Genomic DNA, 22,478 nt, shown 5'->3' on the forward strand with positions numbered 1-22,478 from the left:
GAAGAATTTTTGTTAATTTTTTCGCACATTTCTCTCAAAAAAGAGACAGTTTGCTTTTTTCGAAACATCAATTCAATGAAAAAAATTGCTTCTGAACAATTCACTATACAACAATTTTATTCTGTTGCTTTTGTTTCACTTCAAAAAATTTCAAATTGATGATGTTTATGACTTTTAATTTAACAGGAAGTAATATTTTTTCGGTTCTTTCAAACAGTCATTGCAAAAGAAAAATGAGCAGATAGAAAATATTTTGTTTCAAAATTTCTGTATTGTTCAAAAGACATTTATTGTGCTAAATGAAAACAGGACACAAACAAGTTCAATATATAAGTCATTCTTTTTGAAAAGTCGCGAACGTTTTATTCACAAATTAATCAATATTTTCATATATTGCACAAGTTTCTGTTTCCACTCACGAATCTTCTTTTGAATGAATGAAATATCATTATCCAAAAATAGATTCCATATAAGAATTGTCTGGAGCATTCTGACAGATATTTATGCAAAATATGAAATTTTTGATTTATTTGAAAATTAAACATTTGCATCTTTTCTTAAATTATTTCCCTTATTCAAAAAAAAAAAAAAATAAAAACTATTATAATTCGAGTGAAAGTGGATACTCTTTTTCGAGAGTTTGTGACAAGTGAAACTTTGTCCATTTTGCGACAATGGAGTGGATAAATTCTGGTTTAAATTTTTGTTGTTGAAAAGATGAAATCGATTTTTTTTTCACATTAAGAAATAAACTATTTTTTTCCTTCCTTGAAAAATAATGAAACCCTTGCTTCTTGAATTAAATCATAATCTGGGAAATTGCTTTTGACTTTATTTTTTTCTTTTTTTAAATATAGATTTGAGAATTTGAAAGCAAATTAAAAAGATTATCTTCTTTGAAAAAAAAAAAAATAAAAATGAAATAGAAAATGAATGTGAAAACGAAAATGTAATTATAATATTCATCCATAAAAATTTACCTTTCTGTTAAATCAAACAAAAATATATATATATATATATATTTAAACGGAATTCTATCAAGATTCTCAATATGAAATCCAAAAACCTTTTAAAAATTTATATATTCAAACTACCAGTTTTCCTCATTAACAATTTTCATGAAAAATAATCTTTTTTTTCAAGAAGAACGGAAACGCTTTCCGTCTCTTGAATAAGAGCTTTTTTGTTTTGAACTTTCCCAAAATGGATCATTTTCATCATTGTATTCATCATCTTCTCGATCATTCTGAGATATAATTTTGTATTGTGCACTTGTTGCCTTCACATTATTCCTTTCCTTATTCGAACCAAACTGCTCGTATTCATCATCAAAGAGAGTGTTTTCGTCTCCACCTCTTTTGAGCATCCAGCCTGATGAAGAAGGAGATGACGAAGTATCAAATGAATTCATTCTGTTTGCAGAGAACACCATTTGTTTCAAGTTGTTTTGTGCAGATGAATGTGTTGCATAAGCTTGAAAATGTTTGCGTTTCGATCGAGAAATAGCCCTTTCACTCGGAAATGAATCCGTTCCGCTGTATTCTTGTTCATTCGCTTCTGACTCGTTTCCATCTCCTTTTCCTTCTTGTTCATTCAACTGTTCTTTTTGATCGTCTTCAGGCCGCTTTATTTCTGCCACGTCTCTCAAAAACTCCTCCGCATCTTGCCTTCTTAATGCCTTTTTCACTACTGCCTCAATGTCGATATGAGCAACTTCCTTTACGAAAGCTATGCGTGGAGACGAGAAAGAGGCAGATGGAGATGAGGACAATGATGGTGATAGTGAAGATGGAATTGAAGACTTCGCATAATTTTGTGGTGAAGATGATTGAAGTGAAGGTGAAACAGAATTTTGTGGGGAAGGTGAGAGTGAGCGTTGTGAATTTAAGCTTGAAGTGAAAGAAGATGACTGAGGCTGTTTTAATTGAGAAGACGATGAAAATGGAGAAGGAGGTGGCTGAGGAAGTACTTTCCGAAATCGCTTTCCTGAATAGGAGGCATAAGGATCTTCAGAGATGCTTGAATTCGAAGAAAGACCAGCGACACCAGATGCTTGTGAGCTTTGTGAATTATTAACCATTCCGTTCGCATTCGAAGAAGGGGCTGTGCTTGTGTTGCGTGCTGATTGGGAGTCGTAGTTCAACCCAGCACGTGTGATGGGTTGACACATCCTTTCCTTGATGGAGAAAAACGCAATAGTCTGCTTCGTCTCAATCTCATGCTTGCCTTTCGACCTGTGCTGGCCACTTCCAGAAGCTCCGCTGGATCTGTGGTGGCGCGAGCGATGCGATCTCTGCGAATTTTCTGTCATCGGAGGAATGGCTGCAGAGAGAGATGATGGCAGAGAAGAAGACAGAAACGAATGATGCCCAGAGCCAGAAGAAGAGCTAACTGGCCCGCTGCTCAGCTTCATCAGATTTCTTGTTGACAGAAGTGAATTCTTTCTCGTCACACGCTTCGATGCATTCCCAATTGCAGTGCCTTCGTCTTCTTCCTCTGGGAAATGAATTTCTCCTTCGTCGATATCTTCACTGCTATAATCATCGCTGCTATCAGAACTTTCATTGTTGGCTGATTCAACCGATGGCTCAACATAATCCTTATCTTTGGCATCTTCCTCTTCTTCGTCCATCAAATTTGCAGTCTTTCCTTTCAACTTTGTTTGAAGCACAATTTTTTTGGCTTTTGAATCTTGAGACGATGAAGCAACTGAATTGTCTTCACCTGCACCATTTTCAGAGTACTCTTTATTTCCCACCTTTTGATCCATCGCTTCGCCGCTCTCCTCCATATTCATGCCTTTGCTATTATCGTCTGGCTTTTCATCGAATTCACTTCCATCCTCCCATTCGTCCATTGACTTTCCACGGCTTCTCGATCGGCTTTTCCTTTTCTCCTGCTGTTCTGAGGACGCACTGCGATCTCTAAGTCTAGTTCTGTATTTTCGCGTTCCGTCTTCTTCTTCTTCGGTAACTTCGCCCACAACAGCCATTGCCTTTTCTCTCAACTTCTTCAGCCCATCAATTTCATCATCTTCCTCTTCATTGCTCTCTGTTCGACCACCAAGTGCATCGCCGATTGCGTCTGGGCTGTGCGAAAGTGGACGTTGCATCAGTTCAACAAGTGTCTTTCCTTGAGTCATTCCAGTTGGCAGGATGCTTCTGTGCAGCTGCGACGAGAGAAATGTTGATGTGATAGATGATTGAAATGCTGAAGAGGTAGATGAACTTGATGCTCCTGGCAGTTGGGTTGTGTTCTGTCCTTGCTTGTTTTTTGTTTCCTTCAGTTTGACTGTGGGCAGCGTGAAGAGAGGAGTGTGCAGGGCGCTTAGAAAACTACTTGTTGAATCACTGCTCTGAATGGGTTTTGCTGTGATTGTGGGAAGTTTGCTAGATTGCTGTTCGCTTTGAATCATTTTTTCATCCTTTTCATTGTCAGAACCTTCAGATGATAAGCGAGATAATCCATTAAGCTGCTCATCAGAAGTCTCTCTATGCGTCTCCAATCCTCTGCTCAATCGCTTCTCTGTTCTTTGGTCATTCGCATCCAAGTCGAATTTCTCCTCGAGTCTGTCCATTTTACTTTCAAGAGTGTCGAGCTCTTCCTTTGCTTTCTCAACCTCTCTCTTTTCTTCTCTCCACCGCCCTGCCAGATACCTCTGGAATCCAACATCAAGCAATGCGCCGGGGATCTCAAATGATTCATACACAGGAATGCCCATCTCCTCAATCGCACTCACCAGCAGCTTCTCGTCGCTCTCTTCTTCATCCTCCTTTTCTTGATGCATCCCCGTTTCTGTGCCTGCTATCTGCCGCGTGTGAATGATGATATGACTACCATAAGATTTGCGGAATGATGCAAGCAGTGATGTTGTTGTTGGAGCCGTTGCAGCTGTTAAAGACGTAACACCAGATAACGAGGCTGTTGAAGAAGTTGCAATATCTTCCGTTCCATTGGACAATGTGCGTGCTTGGGTTGAAATTGATTGAGCCGCTGTAGTCAGTCCTTTTCCACTCTTCTTTGCCCCTCCTGTCAAAACAGATCCCCCTTTCAGTTCTCTTCCCATCTGCAGAAACACATCAGGAAGCACTTCGCCAACGCCCCCAGCTGCAACAACAATTCCAATGAATGTGTTGTATATATTCTTTTCCAGAAACAAAAAGCGCATTCCTGCGAACAAAGTTGATCTTCGTGGATCTGGGTAGATGGCAGCTGAAGTTGAATGGATCGTTTCGTCCACTTCAGGTAAAAAATCAATCACCCGAGGAAGACGTGAATAAGCAGCTTGAAAGACCTGCTCGGACATCCCTTGCAAAACCTCGTGCGATAAACTTGGCATTTGATTTTGCACCGAATCCGTAGCAGAAGTAGATACAGGAGGTTCAACGGGAATTGATGAAAGTGAAATGATAAAATTTGGATAGATGATTGGTCTTGCATCTATAAGCGCAAGTCCAAGCTTTTCAGTAAACGATGCTCTGGTCATAACCAAATGAGTACACTTTTTGGTCCATATTGGTGAAATATGGCCCAATAATGCAATTTTTTCTGTTAATGAAGCAACTTCAGAACGCGGAACTGATGAAAAACAAAACACTAAAGGAAAATATTCTAGGACAAATGACACTTTATGAGCAGCAAAAAGCAACGTGCTTCCAACTGCAAGCTGAACAGGTTCGTTTTTTTTAATTGTAACTCCATTAACTCTTGTTCCAAATCGCGAAACATCAACAATTGAAACTGTTGGTTGAATAGATAAATTGCTTATGTCAGATTGTTGTAAAGGTGAAACAAATAACTGTGCTTGATCTGAAGAAAATATTTCACTTTAAAATAAAATATTGAATTTTTCAAACTTCTTGACACAGAACCATCTCGTAAAGATATGTCGCATCCAACCCTACCGATCGTTATATTAGGTTTGTTGAGAAAATAAATGCGTTCTCCTGTTGGATCATTTACAGAACGCAGAATAAGCATTACAAGCAATCATGATGGGATGATCATTTGTTTTTTATTTATCAACAAAACGTGATACGAATTAAAACAATGCATCAACACAATATAAAAAAGTCAATGAATTGTATAAATGTTGTGCAAAAGGTGTAAAACTAAGGAAAATTAAATTGAAAAAAACTATTTAAACAAATCAAGTAACAAAGAAGTAACAAAAACAATTGTGAAGTGTAATATCGAAAAAAATAAATCAAATAGTGAAATAATAAAATGACATTTTATGAAGAAATTTGCATGCGCATCATGATGTGAGTTACCAATCAAAAGATAATAAATAACATTTGATCAAATTGATATAAAACTTTGACAACTATTTCAAATCATTGAAAATATTCGAAACAAATGAAACAGATTTCAGTCAACTATAAAGAAGCAATTCATACTCGACCTTCACTGAATGTGATTAACAAAAGTTAAAGTTAGCAATATAAAAACAAAAATAGAAGCTTTATCATTCAACTTACAAGAAATTGTCCATTTATAGCAAACTATGGTTGAAAAAATAAAATAAAAATAAAAATAAATAAGAAATAAATCCACTCATAACACTATGCTGAAAGTTCAAAAGTTCAGAATTCTACGAGCTCTTTCTGAGGATCAAAGGGCCCGTCTGGCTCTGTCCGTGCGACGGCTGGCTGCTCTGCATCATCCTCGCCCTGTGCATCATCTGCGCATTCCTCAGCTCTGTGTACACACGCTTCATCTCATCCACCGAGTCAAACAGGAACGAGCAGCTGAAGTACTGGAAGCGCGCCTGCTGCCCTGGATACGATCCCATCGCACCCAGATCGGAGTCTGTCTGCTGCACAAACACCGAAAAGCGCAGCACACCAAAGTCGCTGTCATCTCCTCCTCCTCCTCCCCCTCCTCCGCTGCGTGTGGATGAGCTGGGAGTCTCGAGAATCATCGCATCGATGCTGTCAACATAGTCAAAGGGCATCACAGCACCATACCTCCGCATCTCTTCATCGTCGATCACTGCTATGAACAGAATGTCGTTGAACACAAACAGCTGCGCCTGGCAGCCAGACTGCTCAGAAATCGCTCGCTTTTCCAGCGTCTGCATCTGCTTCGCATGAAACTTCGCACGCGCTTTCTTGCAGGCCAAGTGTTTTGCATCCAGCACACTCGAGTGGATGAAGTATGTCTGCTTGGCAGGTGCAGCAGAGCTGGAAGAAGAAGAAGAAGAAGAAGCACTTTGAGAATCGTCCAAGTTGTGTGGAATGGGCAGATCAGACAGCGTCTCAAAGTCGAGCACATTCTCATCCACAATCGACGCAATCAGCTTCGCTTTGCCTTCTGCCACGAAGAAGCGCGTGGGAACAATCAGCTTCCTGGCATCTGCCGAGTCGCCTTCAAGTGACTCTGCAATCAGAACAACTCTTCTCTTCGCATTCGATGCCTTCACCCGCTCTTCCACTTCCACACACAACCTGTCCAGTGCGTGCTTCGCCTCCTCCAGCTGCTTCAGCTCGCTGCCTGGCCCGCCTCCGTCTTCAGCCTCCATCGACTTTGGTGTGGTGGTGATAAGCACAAACAGCTGCATCGGGTAGATCGGAAGGCGGTTGTACGGCAGCTCCAGCAGCGTCTGGAACGGGTAGCCCTGTGCCTGCGGTGAGTCCTCTCCTTTCTGAATGACTGTCTGGAACCAGCTGTGCTGATCAAGCAGATACTCCACTTTCTCCCTCCGCTCGTCCATCTTAGAGAGGAAGTTCGAATAGACACGAAGGGCAGCAGAGAACGTCTTGAACACTTTGCCCATCCCTGTCCCGCGGCCACCCCCACCTTTCGACTCCTTTTTCAAAGAGTCCAGAAGCATCACGTGTGTGTTCAGGATGGTTTCTATCTCTCCAAACACAATCTTCACATCTTCGCTCAAGTCAGATTCTTCCTCTTTCTCCGCTTTCCCTTCATCATTCCCTTTCTTTTTGCTCTTCTCCTTCTCCCTCTGCTTTTCTTCTTTCTTCTTCATCACCTCCACTTTCTCAAGCACAGGCTTCTTGAACTCCTGCACAATGCACCGCAGCAGCGACACATAGTTTGTCTCGTTCTGGATGATGTCACTCACCACCGCCTTTCTCTTCTCCATCTTCGCTGCATCGTCCCCACCTGCCCCGACATCTGTGCCCACATCCATCTCCACCGCCACCCGCTCTGCCTCTGCTCTTCTGTTCCCTGACCGCGTCGAATTCACCTCTTCCTCCAGCTCCAGGTCGATCTTCTTCGCCATCACTGCTTCTGCTGCTGCCTCGCTCTCTCTACCTGACGCCTTCTTCCCAGCAGCCACTGCCATCCGCTCTCTCCGCTCCCTCAGCTCATTCCCTGTCTCTTCGATGTATCTGGCCATTTCTGTGCAGCTCGACGGATCGTCAAAGCGGAAGATTAGCAGCACACGTGTCAGATTGTCGAGCTCTGTGTCTGTCAGCCGGGCGAAGTCAGGCATCAGATCGTTCTTGCCAGGCTGCAGCGATTTATATCCCACAGGAATCGAAAGAACCAGGCGCAGTTCTGTTCGAGCCTCTGAATCAGAAGAAGATGATGATGAGGAAGAGGAAGAAGAGGAGGAAGATGCAGACGAAGACGAGGCAGGGGCTGCAGCTTCCACAGACTGAATAACATGAAGGGGATACAATTCACCGAACAGTCGCTTTCCCTTTTCGATGGTTGCATAGAAAATGCTATCAGAGAAGATAAACACTTGAACAGGTCTGTTCAGTTCGAACACTCTGTTTAAAGTGCTTTGAGAGTCCTTTTTCTTTCCCTTGTCCTTTGAATTCGCTCCCAAATCAACCAATGAACCTAATTCATTTCCATGTCTGTCAACTTCCATGGTCTTCACATGAATACCTGCACTTTCATAAACATAACGTCGAGATGGAATAACGAGTTGTTGCTTTTCTGTAAGATTAGCAATTGAATCGCGAACTGCAATAACACGCTGACCAAGATCTACATGCTTCTTTGCGTCATCAACAGCCGATGAAACCTCTTTTATCTTCTGCATTGCAATTTCTAATTGAGGTTTTTCAGGATCATCATCAAGTGTATTTTTTATCATTTCTCTAAGCAACAATTCGTATCTAGGGATTCTTTGAACAGGAAGCACAAGGAATGTCGGAAACATATAACCTTTGCAACGAGGATTTTTAACTGTATTATTAATAAACTGCATAAACTGCTTATTCACTTTCATAAGCTCCTTATATCGATCTTGTGCATTTTTAACATTATAAATATACGGAGAGTAACACTTCAAATAAGAAGCCATTGCAAGAAACACTTTGCCAAATCCAACTCCTCCATTGTCCAGACAAGACTTCAAATCATCAAAAAGAAGTTTGTTTGTTTGGAGAATTGTATCTAAATCTGAAAATAGAATACGCAAATCCTTCAAATTTAAGTGTAAATTTTTTGTACGCATTGGTTTTTCAAATAACTAATAACAAGTCAAAATGTTTTCATAAAATAATTGTAACAAAAAAATTAGCATTAAAAACTCAAACTTCAACAAGAGTTGTTAGTTGTTCGATATAAGTTTTTTCAGTTGCCACTATTTCTTGTGCAACTAATTTTCTAAAGCGCTTCTTTTTTTCGATCGGATCCTCCTTTTTTGTTTGTCCCGATTGAGTCTTTTCAGGTTTAGGAGGTTGTTGCGGAGCACTATGTTCTTCCTCTTCATTGTGACTTTCGTCTTCAACTCTTGGCTCGCTCATTGCACCTCACTTCAAAATATAGAACTTGATTGAGAATGGTTAAAGATCAACAAAAAAAGTGATTTAAATATTTTGAAAACAAGTATTAATATTGTCCATAACGTTTCAATAACTATTCTTGGAACAAAATTGATATCAAGTGTTCGTACCTTAATTAGTGATGTTTCTCAAGAAATGATACCAGAGAAGGTTTCAGAAATATATTTTTTGAATTTTCCGATTTTACCTTTGTGGATAATTTAGGGGATTACAAAATATGATTTTGAATATGCAGATGAGCAGGATCATTGGTCAGAAACAACTCATATGTTTTTTCCAGGGGATGCTGACTTCCTGCTGGGAACTTATTATCTTTTAGAAGAAAATCCCAGTTTAATTTTTTATTTATTAACTATTTTTATTAGTATTTAACCTTGTTTGATTGAAATTAAAATGATATCAATGAATTTTTCAGATATAAAATTTGATTCTTCCCTTTCTGTAGAATGCTTGACAAATCTGGTTAATCATATACTTGAAAACATTGAGCACGGTTCATTTGAAATGCGACTCAAATACTCTGCAATGCTACTTTCGCTTTCGACTGGAGTTCCACAAATATCTTTAAATCAATTGAGGCAGCCTACGGATACCCCAGAAACATTTTACCCATTTTTGTCAGAAGCTCATCTTAAGCAAACACCTCCGCTTTTTGGAAACCCTTCTATTTGTTTTTCGAGGAAAATTGCACGAGTGACAAATCATATTCTTTTTTCACTCAGGGGTTATTCTGTAATTATTTCACTTTTAATATGGACATCATCGGAATATCTCCATTTCCCTATCAATGAGGCTCGCCATTCAAAGAGACGTTTATGCTTGATCAGAAAGCATCGGAAATTCCAAAGGCAATTCGAAGAGCAGCACGATCCATTTCTTTCATCAAATTGCGTTGCACAGAGCGTTGTTGAAGATCTGAAGAATCGCGTTTTATTTACGCAGTGCCCTCATTGCATGCATCATTTGCTAGTTATTACTCTGCAATTGCTCTTCAATTTCATGATGTTCAACAAATACAAACCAGAGTTATTCCTTTTTTTGAACATCCGATTGAAACGCTCGCCACAAAGTTTGACTCATCCAACTTTATCTCCATTGCAGCCAAAAACAATCCAAAGCGATGCAGCTCTTCTTCCAGACAGGCTCATTTTCGACGAAGAGAGCGACAGCGAAGACGACGACGAGACAAGCGAAAACCAAAAGGGAAGCGAAGATTCTGCTTCGTCATTCACATCCTCCAATACTTCATCTGGCCATTCGTCTCCGCTGATGATAAGCACAGACATCCAAATTTCTGCTCGTTCTACCTCTCCCCCTGGCTCCACACACATCTCTTCCTCTCTCTCTGCCTCTCGTCTGTCTCCAATGGCAGCAGCTTCATTAAACTCCTCCTCCTCCTCCTCCTCTTCATTATCATCATCCTCTTCCTCTTCTTCTTCTTCCCGCCCTGAGCGCAGCAGAGACATAAGCACCTCCTCTGACCCATCTGCTGTGGACATCTACGCCTCTCTCTCTGTCTTCCTCTTCTCTCTCTTCTCACACGTTGTCACATTAGCCAACGCTGACCAGAGCAGATGCTCTTTATATCGCCCATCTTCACCCACTGCTTCCATGTCGATGTCTTCCTCGCCTGCTTCGTCTCCTGTTCAGAACTCTTCTCTCTCTGCTTCTGCTTCTTCCTCTTCTTCTTCCCCTGCTTCTCCTTCCATGTCATCTTCCTCCTCCTCCTCCTCTTCTTCTTCTTCGATGTCCTCTTCCTCCTCATCCAACATCCAACTCCACAACTCCCTCAGAAGCCGTTCGCGAGGCCTTTCTTCGTCTTCTTCGATGTCCAACGCTGTTTTTGGGAGCCCCTCTGCCTCAGACACAGCAAGTGCTGGCTCTTCTTCGTCTGGCTCCTCTGCCAGCTTGTCTTCGATGAACAACTCGATGAATGCGCAGCTGTCTTCTTCGTCTTCTGGCTCCTTCGGCTCTGCCAGCCCGATCAACTACATTCCCCTCACTCCCTTCCAGAAGCTGATTGTTGTGCTGTGGAAGACGCTGCTCTTCTCCCTCACCCCTCAACGAGGAGGAGTGCTGGAGCAGTCGAACCTCCGCTTCAGCACACACTCAGCCATCGAAGAGCTGACAGAGCCTGTGAAAAGCAAGAGCAAGAGAAGAAGAAAGCGGAGGATGAGAAGAAGAAGGAGCGAGAGAAGGAAGAGGAAAGCAGCGATGCACAAAGAGGGAGACAGCGATGGAGATGCACTGACAGAGGAAGTGGATGAGGATGAGGATGAGGATGATGAATACAGCAGGAGCAGTTCTGAGAGAGATGAAAGAGAAAGAGGCAAAGGAAGAGAGAAAGAGAGTGAGAGTGAGAGTGACAGTGTCAGTTCAGAGCAGCTGCAGGAGTGGGCAGACGATGACACAGACACCTCTCTGGATGACACACACACACAGACAGTCACATTTGTGCCTGCCAGAGACTTCATCCGACTGGACACTGAACAACAAGACGGAACACTGCAAGAAGAGGAATTGGAAGACGAGAACGACTTTTTGGATAGGATTCCTGATGAGCCACTGCCAAAGGACGAGAAAAAGAAGACAGACAAGAAGAGTGGGAAAGAAAGAGAGGGAGAAAGCAGCACAACACGAACAGACTCATCTTCATCATCTTCTTCTGCTTCAAATGCTTCGAGCAATCTGTCATCTTCAGCAGGAACAAGTCCCCGTGACTCTCCTCTCCGCAGGCGACGAGGTCAGACTCTTCCTCATCCCTCTCATCGTCTGACCACACAAGGCTCCATTGAACATCACAGCACGCCTCTTCTTCTGCCTCCCTCTGCCTCTTCATCTGTCTCTGTCTCTATGTCTATGCCCATGTCTATGTCCATGCCATCAAAAGTAGCTCAGTCAGCCTCACTGAATTCTGCCTTTGTTAACCCCCAGGCAGCTGACATGGGGCTGAGCCAGTCTTCCTCTGCTTCAGCTGTGCCTGACGGGCAGAGCTGCCCCGACGACCACAAGTCGCTCACCACACTCGCCCAGTCGATTGCAGAGGAGCCTGTTGCCATCTGCTCTTCCCGCACTCACTCCCTCCTCGCCCGCCGCTCCGCCTTCGACAACTCCCACAGACACACCCAGCGCTTTATCCTCCGCTCGTCCTGCTACACCCTCGCGGTCTCCCCTCGCTTCTCCACCCTCTGCCTTATTCCCTCCCTGCCCATCCTCCGCCCGGCCATTATTCCCTGCGCCGCCCACCCGCTCGACCGGGCAGCGAGGGATTTTCTGGACAAGAGAGAGAGAGAGATACTGGCGAGGAGAGGGTCTGAGGACGAAGATAAGCTGCCTCTGGCTGAGATGGAGCCGATTCCGTCGTATTCTGCGCTTTTGGCAAAGAGAATGCAGAACTTGACAATCAGCACTCAACAACAGCAGCAAATGGGAAAGCCTGCTGTTCATTCAGAAAATGGAGGAATGAATGGAAACATGAATATGTCAGCTTCTATGCATTCTTCACCAACTGCGTCTGCTGCAAACATAACTCCATCTTCATTGCAATCATCATCATCTTCCTCTTCCTCTTCCTCTTCTTCTCCTTCCTCTTCCTCATCATCCTCCTCCGCCACTTCTTCTCAACTCTCTTCATCTTCCCTGTCTTCCTCCCTCCCCACCCGCATTCTCCCCATCTCCCGTGCCCTCCTCAGCCTCCGCATGGACACCCTGTGCGAAGAGATGCAGTCGATGTCTGAGCCCATCCACGCTGCCAACGTCATCCGCATCTTCTGCCCTTTCCCTGAAAAGTCCTTCCGAACTTCTGCCTCCTCCTCCGACCCCTCCCATCTGGTGCAGATGATCCGCTCCTCTTCGGCTGATTGCGTCTCCCCTTGCCCTTCCCCTTCTCACTCTCCCCCTCTCCTCTCCCCTCTCACTCAGCACCACAATGCTTCTATTGCGAACAGCACAGCTTGTCAATTGTCACTCCCTTCATCATCATTACCATCATCATCATCTCCTTCTTCTTCTGCATCGTCTGGAACATCACCTGCACACAATACAGAACTATCTGCCATATCCAGTGCTATTTCCACAGCCACTCCACTTTCTCCTTCCTCTCTGCCAGCCACTGGCACTTCTCCACAGACATCATCTCCCCCCCTCTCTCCCCCCAACAACCAGCACTCCACCTCACCCACACAGCGTTCTCCTTCTCTTTCCTCCTCCTCCTCCTCTCCTCCTCCCTTCACCCCTCCCCCAGTCACCCCCTGCAGCGTCCTCTTCCCTCCTTCTTCTGTCCCTTCCCTCGCTGACGACGTCTTCGCCCGCTCTTCTCGCCACTTCGACGAGCCTTCCCGTTGGACACCTCCTCCTCTCCCTCCTCTTCCAGCGGGTGCTGTCAGACACACTTTATCTCATGTTGCTCCACCTTCTTCCCCTTTCCCTTGTTCTCCGGCTGCCTCTCTCTCTCCCTCTGCTTCTTCCTCTTCGTCTGCTTTTGCTTCTTCTTCTTCTTCTTCTTCTTCTGCCAGGCATTACTCTTCAAACACTGTCTCTTGGCCACTCTACCCTGCCATCAAGTTCGAGAATGACATGAGATACAATGTGCCTGCCTCTTGGCCACTTCCCATGAAACAGATAACATCTCCTGCTTCTTCTTCTTCTTCTTCCTCCTCCTCCTCTTCTTCTTACTCCTCTTCTTCTTCACCTCCTCTGATCTCTTCCTCATCTTCTGCTGCGTCTGATAACACTATTCAAGATAACTCCTATTTGACTCCTCCTTCACTCTGCCCTCTTCGTTCAGTTGCAACCACAACATCTGTCACTTCTACATTATCTTCTACCTCTTCTACTTCTTCTTCTTCCTCCTCTTCCTCTTTCGTTTCTTCTTCAGCTTCTTCTTCCTTCTCCACTGCCTTCTCCGCTGTGCCAACTGTCATTAAACACAAAAGAACAACAGACAGCAACGATTTCGAGTCCACCTCTCAGCACACCTCTTCTGATGCATCCTCCAAATTCCACACAAACATTTCTCTTTCTCCTCGTCCCAGTGCTGGTCTGACTGTCCCCCATCCATATTCCATCCACCCCTTCTTCTCCAAATGCTCTCCTTCACTCCTCCACCGCTACATCACCTGGATCCACAACAACTACCACACTTTTGCCACCTCCCGCCTCCTCACTGCCCATCCGCCTTATCTGCCCCGCTCCTTCCAGGAAACCCTCTTTCTGCTCAGAACACGACTGAAGAAGCTGTTCTCCTTACGAGACGAGCTCTTTGCCACGTTCTCTCTCCAGTCAGGGCAGAAAGAGTATGACACCCCTCTCACCATCCCTGTGCTCAACCCAGACTCCATCGACCCTTGCTATGCAATGAGCAGCTCAGGTGCAGCTGGGCTGACACCAGGTGCAATGGCCATTGTGCAGGACTTCCTCTCACAGCACGCAACACCACCGTTCCCTGTGTTTGAGGCACCAGACTCGGCGAATGCAGAGAGGACGGAGGATGTTCTGAGGCAGTGGAGACAGAGGGCAGTGGTGAATGAGTGCATTGCACAGACTACGATGAAGATGGAGCTGCAGACTGAGCGAAAAGAATCACTGGAGAATCAGAATGACTTGTGGGTTGACCAAAAAACGAGCAAAGAAAAAGGAAAAAGCAGCAACACAGACAAACTCATCAGAGATTCCTTTGATGCGCCCACTGACTATCTGTCTCAACTGCAGTCATCTTGTTCCTCTTCTCCTCCTTCTCCTTCTCTGCCTCTCTCAGCCACTCTTCCCTTCAGCCACACACTCCATTTGGGTGTGGAGAGCGGATGGGGCGGTGGAATGGGCTATGTCTCTCCTGCACTCTCAGAGAACACTCTCACTCAGCTCCCTCAGACTGAGTTTGTGGCATCGTCCTTCACTCAAATGCAGCCAGCACTGCCTTCTCTGCTTTCTGCTCGCTCATCTTCCCTTTCGTCTGCTTCATCTGCCTCATCTTGCTGCCTCCCACCAATCAATCCTTCTCCTTCTGATGGAGCCACTTTCTCCCACTCCCCGTCTTCTCCTTCTTTCCTTCCTCCTTCAAAGACTGCTGCACTTGCCTCTGCCATCCGCTCGGTAGGTGTAACTCTTCCAAATCCATCTCCTTTGGCTCCTCTTCCTCCCTTCGGTGCGCCTTCTCCTCTTCCCAATCCAGATGACACTTCTCCTGCCCTTCCACACATGATGGCTTCGATGCCTTCAAACATCACTTCAGCTGCTTCAATCAGCTCTTCCTCCTCTTTTTCTCTTTCATCATCGTCTTCGTCTTCTCCTTCCTCCTCTTCCTCATCTTCTTCCTCATCTTCTTCTTTTCCATCTCTTCGCCATTCCACTCTGCCTGTGCCTTCTCCTCCTCTCATCCCATCCATTCCCAATTATCTCCACCCAACACAAAGCACAACCCCCTTCGAGCGTTTGTATGCTGCCATGCTCCCAACAATCAACAAGGCAATTTATTCTCTGCTGCGTATGATGTATGTAGCCTTGCCTTCTTTCATGACGTCCTCCTCTTCCTCCTCCTCTTCTTCCACTTCTTCCTCTGCTTCTTATTCTTCAGCCTCGTCTTCAATCAGCGCAGGTGTTTCAGTCAAAGAAGGAGACTCTGTCACATCTGAGTCCTCACAGGCTGCACGAGATATCTGCTTCAACCAGATCCTCAGCCACGAGAACGCACACACAATGTGCTCGTCCTACCAGTGCCGCCCCGATCATCCAGCTGCTGTTGTCTATTTTCCTGTGCTGGAGAAAGTGCATAAATGCAAACATTCAAATGAAATTGTCTCTTCTTCTGCAGACTGCAAAGAAGACAACAAAACAGACAAAGCAAAAGAAGTTAAAAAAGCAGCCAAGTCCTCTTCGTCCAGTTCTGAGGCATCTCAAAGAGAAGAATGCGAATACAAGATCAGATATGTGGTGTATGCACAGCATCCCCTCAAATCCACACTCGGCCCACTCGGCACGGCAGACTGGGCGTATGTCATAGACACACCTCCACTCCTGTCTAAGAGAGACAGCCAGGTGTCTTCACAGAGCATTCCCCTCTCTGCCATCTGCGAGCACCACTGCCTATGCTTCTACTGCCTGCTGAACAGGCTGAAGGAGAAGCAACAGAAGTCATCACTCACTTTCTCCACTCCCGTCAGCTCTCCTTCCTTCTCTTCTCCTCTTAACCTCTCCTCCTCTGCACATCTCTCGCTCCACCCACCCACCTCCTTCACTCAGTATGCCTCTGCCATCTCTTCCTCCTTCCCTCGCCCTTCCATCTCCCGTGCCAGCGACGACGAGCACAGAAGACATCTCCATGTGCTCGCAAAGGCTGCCTGTGCGTCGATGCTGCTGCTGCTGAAGAGCGGGCGCAATGCCTCGATCATTCCCTTTGAGCACATCTCGCAGATACTCGTAGACAGAAACTGCATCCTGCTATTTGTCAGATATATCAACCACAACATCGCCAATGCACTGAAGCCTGAAAAGGACGTGACTTACAAAAAGTGTGTATTATTTATCATTTGAATGTTCTTATATCTATTTTATATAAATAATAATAATTTAATTAAATCATCTTTTAAATATTCATTTTTGTGCTTGTATTGATTCAACAGACGAGGATTGTATCCTTATGGAGTTGTTATGCAAAACAGCGCATTTCTCTATTTGCCATCGTCCATGGCATCACAAACAGAATCACCCGACAGCGAAGTTGCTGGCACTCTTCCAGAAAAGTTGATTAATCCTTCGGCATCATCATCTTCTTCTGCTACTACTTCTTCTTCAGCAGCAGCGGCAGAATCTCCTTCAAATTCAAAAGAGCAAACAACACAAATTGAAACTGTCCACAACAAGTATGCTTCGCTAAACAAAGAAGATTTAGTTTCGTTGCATTACCTTCGAGATCACTGGTGGCGAGGTGTTTATTTCAGTGACGATACAATCGAAGCACACAGCTTCCAAACAGCTTTGTTGCAGTCTCAAACAAACATCCGCTCCAAAACTTGTTCGGCGTTATCTACAGCTTCCTCACAACCATCAACATCATATTCCTCCTCCTCATCTTCTTCCTCTGCTTATTCATCACCATCTCCTTCATTCATTGGAGCTTATTCTCAAACATCTAAATTGAACGAGTATGTCGATGACGATGAAGAAGAAGAATATTCTTCTTCTTCCGCTTTCCTTCGTTCTGGTCAAGCTCAGCTTGCGAATCGCCGAAGAACAGTTTCTTTACCACATCAGTCTGGTCTTCCTTCTCCATCGTCCTTTGCAGCAGCACCCAGACACTCAATAGCATCTACCTCAGCATCATCTGCAATTAACTTGCTTATGAACTCGCCGCTACCTCAATCACCTTCGTCTGTTCGGATGTGCTCGCCTTTGACTCCTTTATCACTCACAGGAAACTCCCCGTCTTTGGCTGACTACACACGCACAGGCAGAATAAGCGAGCAAGACCAATACCTCACACAGCAGGTGTACATAAACAGCTGCCTGACTCAGCAGCCATCACACGTGCCCTCTCGCTTCAGCATTGGACACTCGCCTGTATTCCTTTCAGCACTTCCTGATCCGAACCAGCCGTTTGTGGATGACAGTGAGGGCGATCTGTTCAGGCTGACTCCAGATGCTCCTCCGGTTGAGAGGTTTTTTATGTATCTGGACTCATCCAACCGGAGAGACGTGAGACTCAAGCGAGGCATCTGGAAACAGTGTCAGTGGGATGCAGCGTTTGTGTTTGTGAATGTGCTGCGCATTCTGCTGAAGGTGGTGAAGGGATATCCGCCGCGCATCCAGTGGCTGATGTACTACAAAGGCCATGCTGTCATCCCCAGAGTATTCACCATCAGCATCCCATCTCTTCAGTTTGTGGGGTATCGCATCATGAAGGAGATGGTGAAGTACCTTGGAGAGAAATGGCAGCTTCAGAACCTTCCCATAATCAGTGCAATCCATCTAGCTGTTCCATTCTCATTGGGAGACTCCTGGAGAGAATGGATGGGCGTAGATTCAGAAGAGGAAAAGAGCAGACAAGCGACTGGAGGAAGTGAGATAAGGGATTATTTTGCTACCTTCACAAGAGAAAACTACCCCATCTACTTTAGCGAGCCTAAAGAAAAAGAAATTAATGATGAATCAAAACCTTGAAATTGAAAATGAAAATTTCAATTATGTTGTTTGGCTTAAAATATAAAAAGTATTTTGATTTTCTTTCTTTCATTTTTTTTTTAAAAAAAGACAAAATAGTTCCATTAAAAATTCTGCTTTGTTGTTAAATATTATGTTTTCATTCTTAATGATGCGAATGTTAAAAAAAAAAAAAACTGAAAAAGATGACTATTTTTCTGATTTCAAGAAAGCAAAATACACACAAATCGGTCAAAAGTGACACACTAATCGAAATAAGATGATAATCAAAACCACCAAAAAAATCTCTTCCAAATGCATGATGGCTGCACATATCTCAAAACACAAGTGAACGAAAAAGATGGAATAACAAATAATTCAAGATAGACATGCCAAAACGAAAAAAAAAAAGATTAAAAGAAAAGAAAAAATAACTATGATATACAACACAAAATATTAATACACAAAATACAAAACTGAAAACAGAAGGTAAAAAAAGATAAGAAAAAGAAAGAAGGAAGGAAGGAAATCGAAAAAAGATGGTTGGATTGAAAGAAAGATGGAAACGCTCAATTGTCACCCAGCAACATTTTTCAAAACAAAACAAAACAAAAAATCGATTATCGAAACAACAAACTGCTTATTCTTCCAAAGCTCTGCCATTTTCATTCGAAATTCTCTTTTCCCCCACACTTTCGGATCAGCCGGATCGCCCCATCGCTGTCAACTGTATAAGAGCATGCCTCCGATCCCTCATTGTTTCCAGCACACGCTTCAACAACGTCGATCGCATCCGACGCAGTCAGCATCGTTGCTCCATTCGGAAATCTTTCGATAAACTCTTTCTTCAGCTCCACCAAGCTCAGCCTCTCTGACCCTCCACCCGACAAGCACTTCTGAACCATCCAGAAATACTTCGACCCCCGAATCATCTCGCTCCTCGGCCTTTCTCCTTTCACAATCTTGTCTCCCGCAATCACTGCCTCATACTCCCCAAACGGGATCTGCAGTGTCAGGCACTCCCACAGCATCATCCCAATCGAGAATGCAACAGTCTTCTTCGTCGCCTGCTTCTTTGCCCCGCTCAGCAGCTCAGGCGCCATCCACCTCAGACACTCTTTTTTGAAATCATTCTCATCCTCAAACGCTGACGAGGGCAGAGAGTCTTCGCTATCATCACTGGCAGATGTCACAACAGTCGACGAAGAGATCGATGATGAGTCTGAACTGTCACCAGATGAAAGCAAATCAGAGTGCATCACAATGCAGATCACCATGTGCTCAGAGAACAGCACAATGTGCGGGCTCAGATTCGCAAGTGACTGAAGCTTGTTTTCCATCTCATCAAACGAGTGGAGCGCAAGATTCGCCACCCAGAACAGGATCTGCGCAGCTGTCACTTCTCTCTCCTCCAGCGACCCGATCGGCATCTCCTTTGTCTTGTTCCTTCCATGCAGCAGCATGAACAGCGAATCCCTCAGATCCACAATCAGCTTCTCATGAGGAGATGAGCAGGCCATTGCATCCACCAGATTCGACATCGACGAGGTGGTTGGACACAGATCCTCCCCTCGAACAAATGTGGAATCTGAATCAGTCGTTGAAGTGGTTGAAGCGGATGAGATGGATGGTGATGGTGTTCGCTTTCTTGTTTCCTCCTCTTCTTTTTCGTCAACCTTCTCCAGCATCCATTCAGGAATCTTATCTGAGTCTCTTCCCAATATGTATTCTGTCGATCCACTCTCAGAAAGAAGGTGCTCTGATGACTCTGAATGTCCCAAGCTATTTTCATACACTCTCTTCTTGATCCTCTCTTCATTCTTCTTCTCAGCCTCTCTCTCAGCCCTCCTCCACTGCTCCTCAGGTGACATCTCCATCGTAACCATCTCAAACGCCTTCGGATCCTTCCTCACTGTGTCTTCCACAATCACCTCCAGCTCTTTTGTCCTTCTCTTCTGCTTTCTCCATCGAACAGCCAGAACAACGGCAACTATAAGAACAATCAACAAAATTATTACCAACACAATTATAATCACAGTTGAAGAAGAACCATATCCTTTTCCACTTTCAACAGGTTTTCCATCTCCATTTGCTTTCGGATTGCTTCCGTTCTTCAGGACAAATGAATCAGTGGCCGATAGAGAATCGGCACTTCCAAACAAAATGCACACCCTCACTTCTGCTTCACTTGGCACGCCTTCAATTGTCTTGACAGGTACAGACCCATGCACCTCTTCCTCTGATATGAAACCGCTTGCATCAAACAAATATTTCTCAACCACCTCCTCATCCCCAATCGCTGCAACTGTCTTGAACGAGAGGTTGCAAGGGAGGAGAACCGATCCTCTGAACGCAACGTCCACCTTCTCCCCTGACGTTTCCGATGATACGCTCTCCACTTTCGGGATGAAAAATGCAGATGCCCTTTCTTTCGCTATTCCTTCCAGCGTGCATCCTTCATCCAATATCCACAGCGACGTATTTCTTTCCCATCCATCCCCTCCTTTCAAACTCGTAACTTTCAATTTTGCTGATTTTCCACACAAAATATTCCGCCTTGCCGATCCATAATTCGCTATTGATGGATTGTTGTTCATGAATTCTCCTTTCTCAATCTCCACATTTCCTCCTGACAAGGAAAGCCCTCCATTTTCTGAATTTGCCAGTGTCGAATCCTTCATCAATCCGGAGCAATTTTGAAGATCAACCATCGACCCATTCCATTGGCACACATTTTCGAAAGAATCTTCGTTTATTCCAAACTCTTGCGTGCTTGCTGCTCCATCAAATGCACATAAAGATAAGTTTGCATCAGCTAAATATGTCAAAGTCACAATTCTCCCTTTATCTGAGGAAGAGTTGCATTTTTGGCTGGTGCAGTTCTCCAACTCCACTAACAAAGACGAAGAAGAAGAAGAAGAAGAAGAAGAAGAAAAACAGCACGGACCAAGCGAATTTCTGGTAATATTTTGATATGATGATTGCTTCAACCTGAATTCTGATTCATTTGATTTCACGTTCACTGCACATCCTTCCATAAGCATCGCGTTGGAAATGGCCAAGAAATTCATCTCAACATTTGCATCTTCGCATTCTACAGAAAGCAAAGATTCCTTTGAAACGAGTGTATTGTCGAATTCCAGGTGGCTGCACCTGATGTTTGAATGGCCTCCTGAACCATCTGAGGAAAACACAATTAAGCTTGCTTTGCTCTCGGCATTTCTGATTTGAATTTTCTGAAGCTGAGAGTCTTTGCAGCTCCGAAGGATGAGAGCTGATCGATCAAACATGCAGCTGGAAACAAGCACTTGCTGCATAGAAAGGTTCACCAGATTGTGAAAATCAAATAGCTTTCCAGAATTCACATCAGAAATGTTCAGGTCCATAAACAAGCAATACTCCCCACGACTTGCTGCCAGGCATGAAGAACTGAGACAGAGGCCTGCAAAACGGCAGTAAGAAATCGTCAATCTTCCACCGCTCATTTCAACAATCGAGCAATTCAGTTCAATTTCAGAGTTTCTATCAGAAGCTTCTTGAGCAAAGATTGTGTCTGCAATCGACAAGTTGCCATCAGTCAGCGATATTAAGCTGGAATGAGAAGAAGTAAAAGTGCTTCCAAACAAAAATGTTAGAAATTCAATTTTCACTCTCGACGAACATGCAACGAGACTGTTCGTCTTGCTCTCGATGGAGCAGTTCAGGTGGAGCACCCCTTTGTCGCTTTCCTGCTCCAGCGACTTGATCGTCACATCACGTGCACTTGCTTCGCCAGACACCAGCGCATTTTTGTCGATGAGCAAATTGCTATAAGCAGATGGAATGATGTGTGACAACGCAACATTCAATGAAGAACATGTCCCGCTGATTGCACCACACTGAAGCGTGTCAGAGGCGTTATCAGCTGAAGAAGACGCAAATATCGTCTCGCTCTGATACACAACAATCAGCTCTAACAAATCTTCTTCGTCATAATAATTCTGTGCGGTGCATCCCCACATTGCAAGATCCCGAACAAACGGAGGTCTGAAGTCGAGCTGGAAAAGTTCAATGCTGATTTGTGATTCGATATTTGTGCATCTCACGTACAGGTCTCGTCCTGTAAACGCCATGTTGCCAAAGAAAGTTGTGTTTTCCAAGAGGAACGGCAAAGGACCATCGCTCGTGATTGATGAACAATCCAGAAATATTGCGCCTCCTCTTCCAGTTGCAGAGCAGAAACATCCAGAGATAGCTGAAAAACTGCACTCAAAAAAGCCTCCTTCGCTTAGGCTCATAATCATTCCTCCACCGCTCTCACTTTGGCTGCTTCCACTGTTCTTGATCGATGTGTTTTGCATAGACACACCGCAAGGCTCGCTGCCAGTGCAGCTGATGATGGAGGGCTCATATGGTGCATTTTGGAGAAGCGAATGGAGCGTGCAGCATCTCAGTTGCACTGTTGGACTGCTGCCTTCATTCAATCTCTGCGACTCGCCTCTCCACTCAGCCTGCGCCAACACTGCCACAATGCTTTTGCCCATCAGTTCCATGTTGCTCATCGAAACATTCGTCCAGTCAATGCTGCTCTCATGTGAG

General features: G+C 44.4%; 4 protein-coding genes across 4 annotated transcripts; 1 reads left to right on the top strand and 3 right to left on the bottom strand.

The window, feature by feature from the left end:
* Positions 1 to 836: 836 nt before the first annotated feature.
* On the bottom strand, positions 837 to 4,980 carry MONOS_1786 (Nijmegen breakage syndrome protein 1; the record flags this gene model as incomplete). The annotated part of the gene is made up of 2 exons (XM_067870821.1): positions 837 to 4,809; positions 4,857 to 4,980. 2 exons carry the CDS (start codon positions 4,978 to 4,980, stop codon positions 1,139 to 1,141), a joined length of 3,795 nt encoding a protein of 1,264 aa, XP_067734560.1. The 3' UTR covers positions 837 to 1,138.
* A 12-nt stretch (positions 4,981 to 4,992) lies between these two features.
* Positions 4,993 to 8,766, bottom strand: MONOS_1787 (putative calmodulin-binding protein). Its single transcript, XM_067870832.1, has 2 exons — positions 8,520 to 8,766; positions 4,993 to 8,452 (listed from the first exon to the last, which is right to left on the bottom strand). Exons 1-2 carry the CDS (start codon positions 8,727 to 8,729, stop codon positions 5,594 to 5,596), a joined length of 3,069 nt encoding a protein of 1,022 aa, XP_067734561.1. The 5' UTR covers positions 8,730 to 8,766; the 3' UTR covers positions 4,993 to 5,593.
* A 137-nt stretch (positions 8,767 to 8,903) lies between these two features.
* Positions 8,904 to 18,044, top strand: MONOS_1788 (uncharacterized protein; the record flags this gene model as incomplete). The annotated part of the gene is made up of 4 exons (XM_067870843.1): positions 8,904 to 8,918; positions 8,973 to 9,099; positions 9,184 to 16,273; positions 16,385 to 18,044. The coding sequence occupies 4 exons, from the start codon at positions 8,904 to 8,906 to the stop codon at positions 17,919 to 17,921; spliced, it is 8,769 nt and encodes a 2,922-aa protein (XP_067734562.1). The 3' UTR covers positions 17,922 to 18,044.
* Positions 18,045 to 18,565: 521 nt separating this feature from the next.
* MONOS_1789 (uncharacterized protein) lies at positions 18,566 to 19,177 on the bottom strand (the record flags this gene model as incomplete). Its single annotated transcript, XM_067870854.1, has 1 exon — positions 18,566 to 19,177. One exon carries the CDS (start codon positions 19,175 to 19,177, stop codon positions 18,566 to 18,568), a length of 612 nt encoding a protein of 203 aa, XP_067734563.1.
* Positions 19,178 to 22,478: the final 3,301 nt, after the last annotated feature.

The sequence above is a fragment of the Monocercomonoides exilis genome (assembly GCF_001643675.1).
Source record: "Monocercomonoides exilis strain PA203 chromosome Unknown scaffold4-2303458, whole genome shotgun sequence".
Lineage (NCBI taxonomy): Eukaryota > Preaxostyla > Oxymonadida > Polymastigidae > Monocercomonoides > Monocercomonoides exilis.

Excerpts from the sequence above, each read along its gene's own strand:
- MONOS_1787 (XM_067870832.1), bottom strand. The coding sequence starts at position 8,729 with ATGAGCGAGCCAAGAGTTGAAGACGAAAGTCACAATGAAGAGGAAGAA. Across the intron at positions 8,453-8,519 it reads AACTAACAACTCTTGTTGAA|TTATTTGAAAAACCAATGCG; the intron begins GTTTGAGTTTTT and ends ACTTGTTATTAG.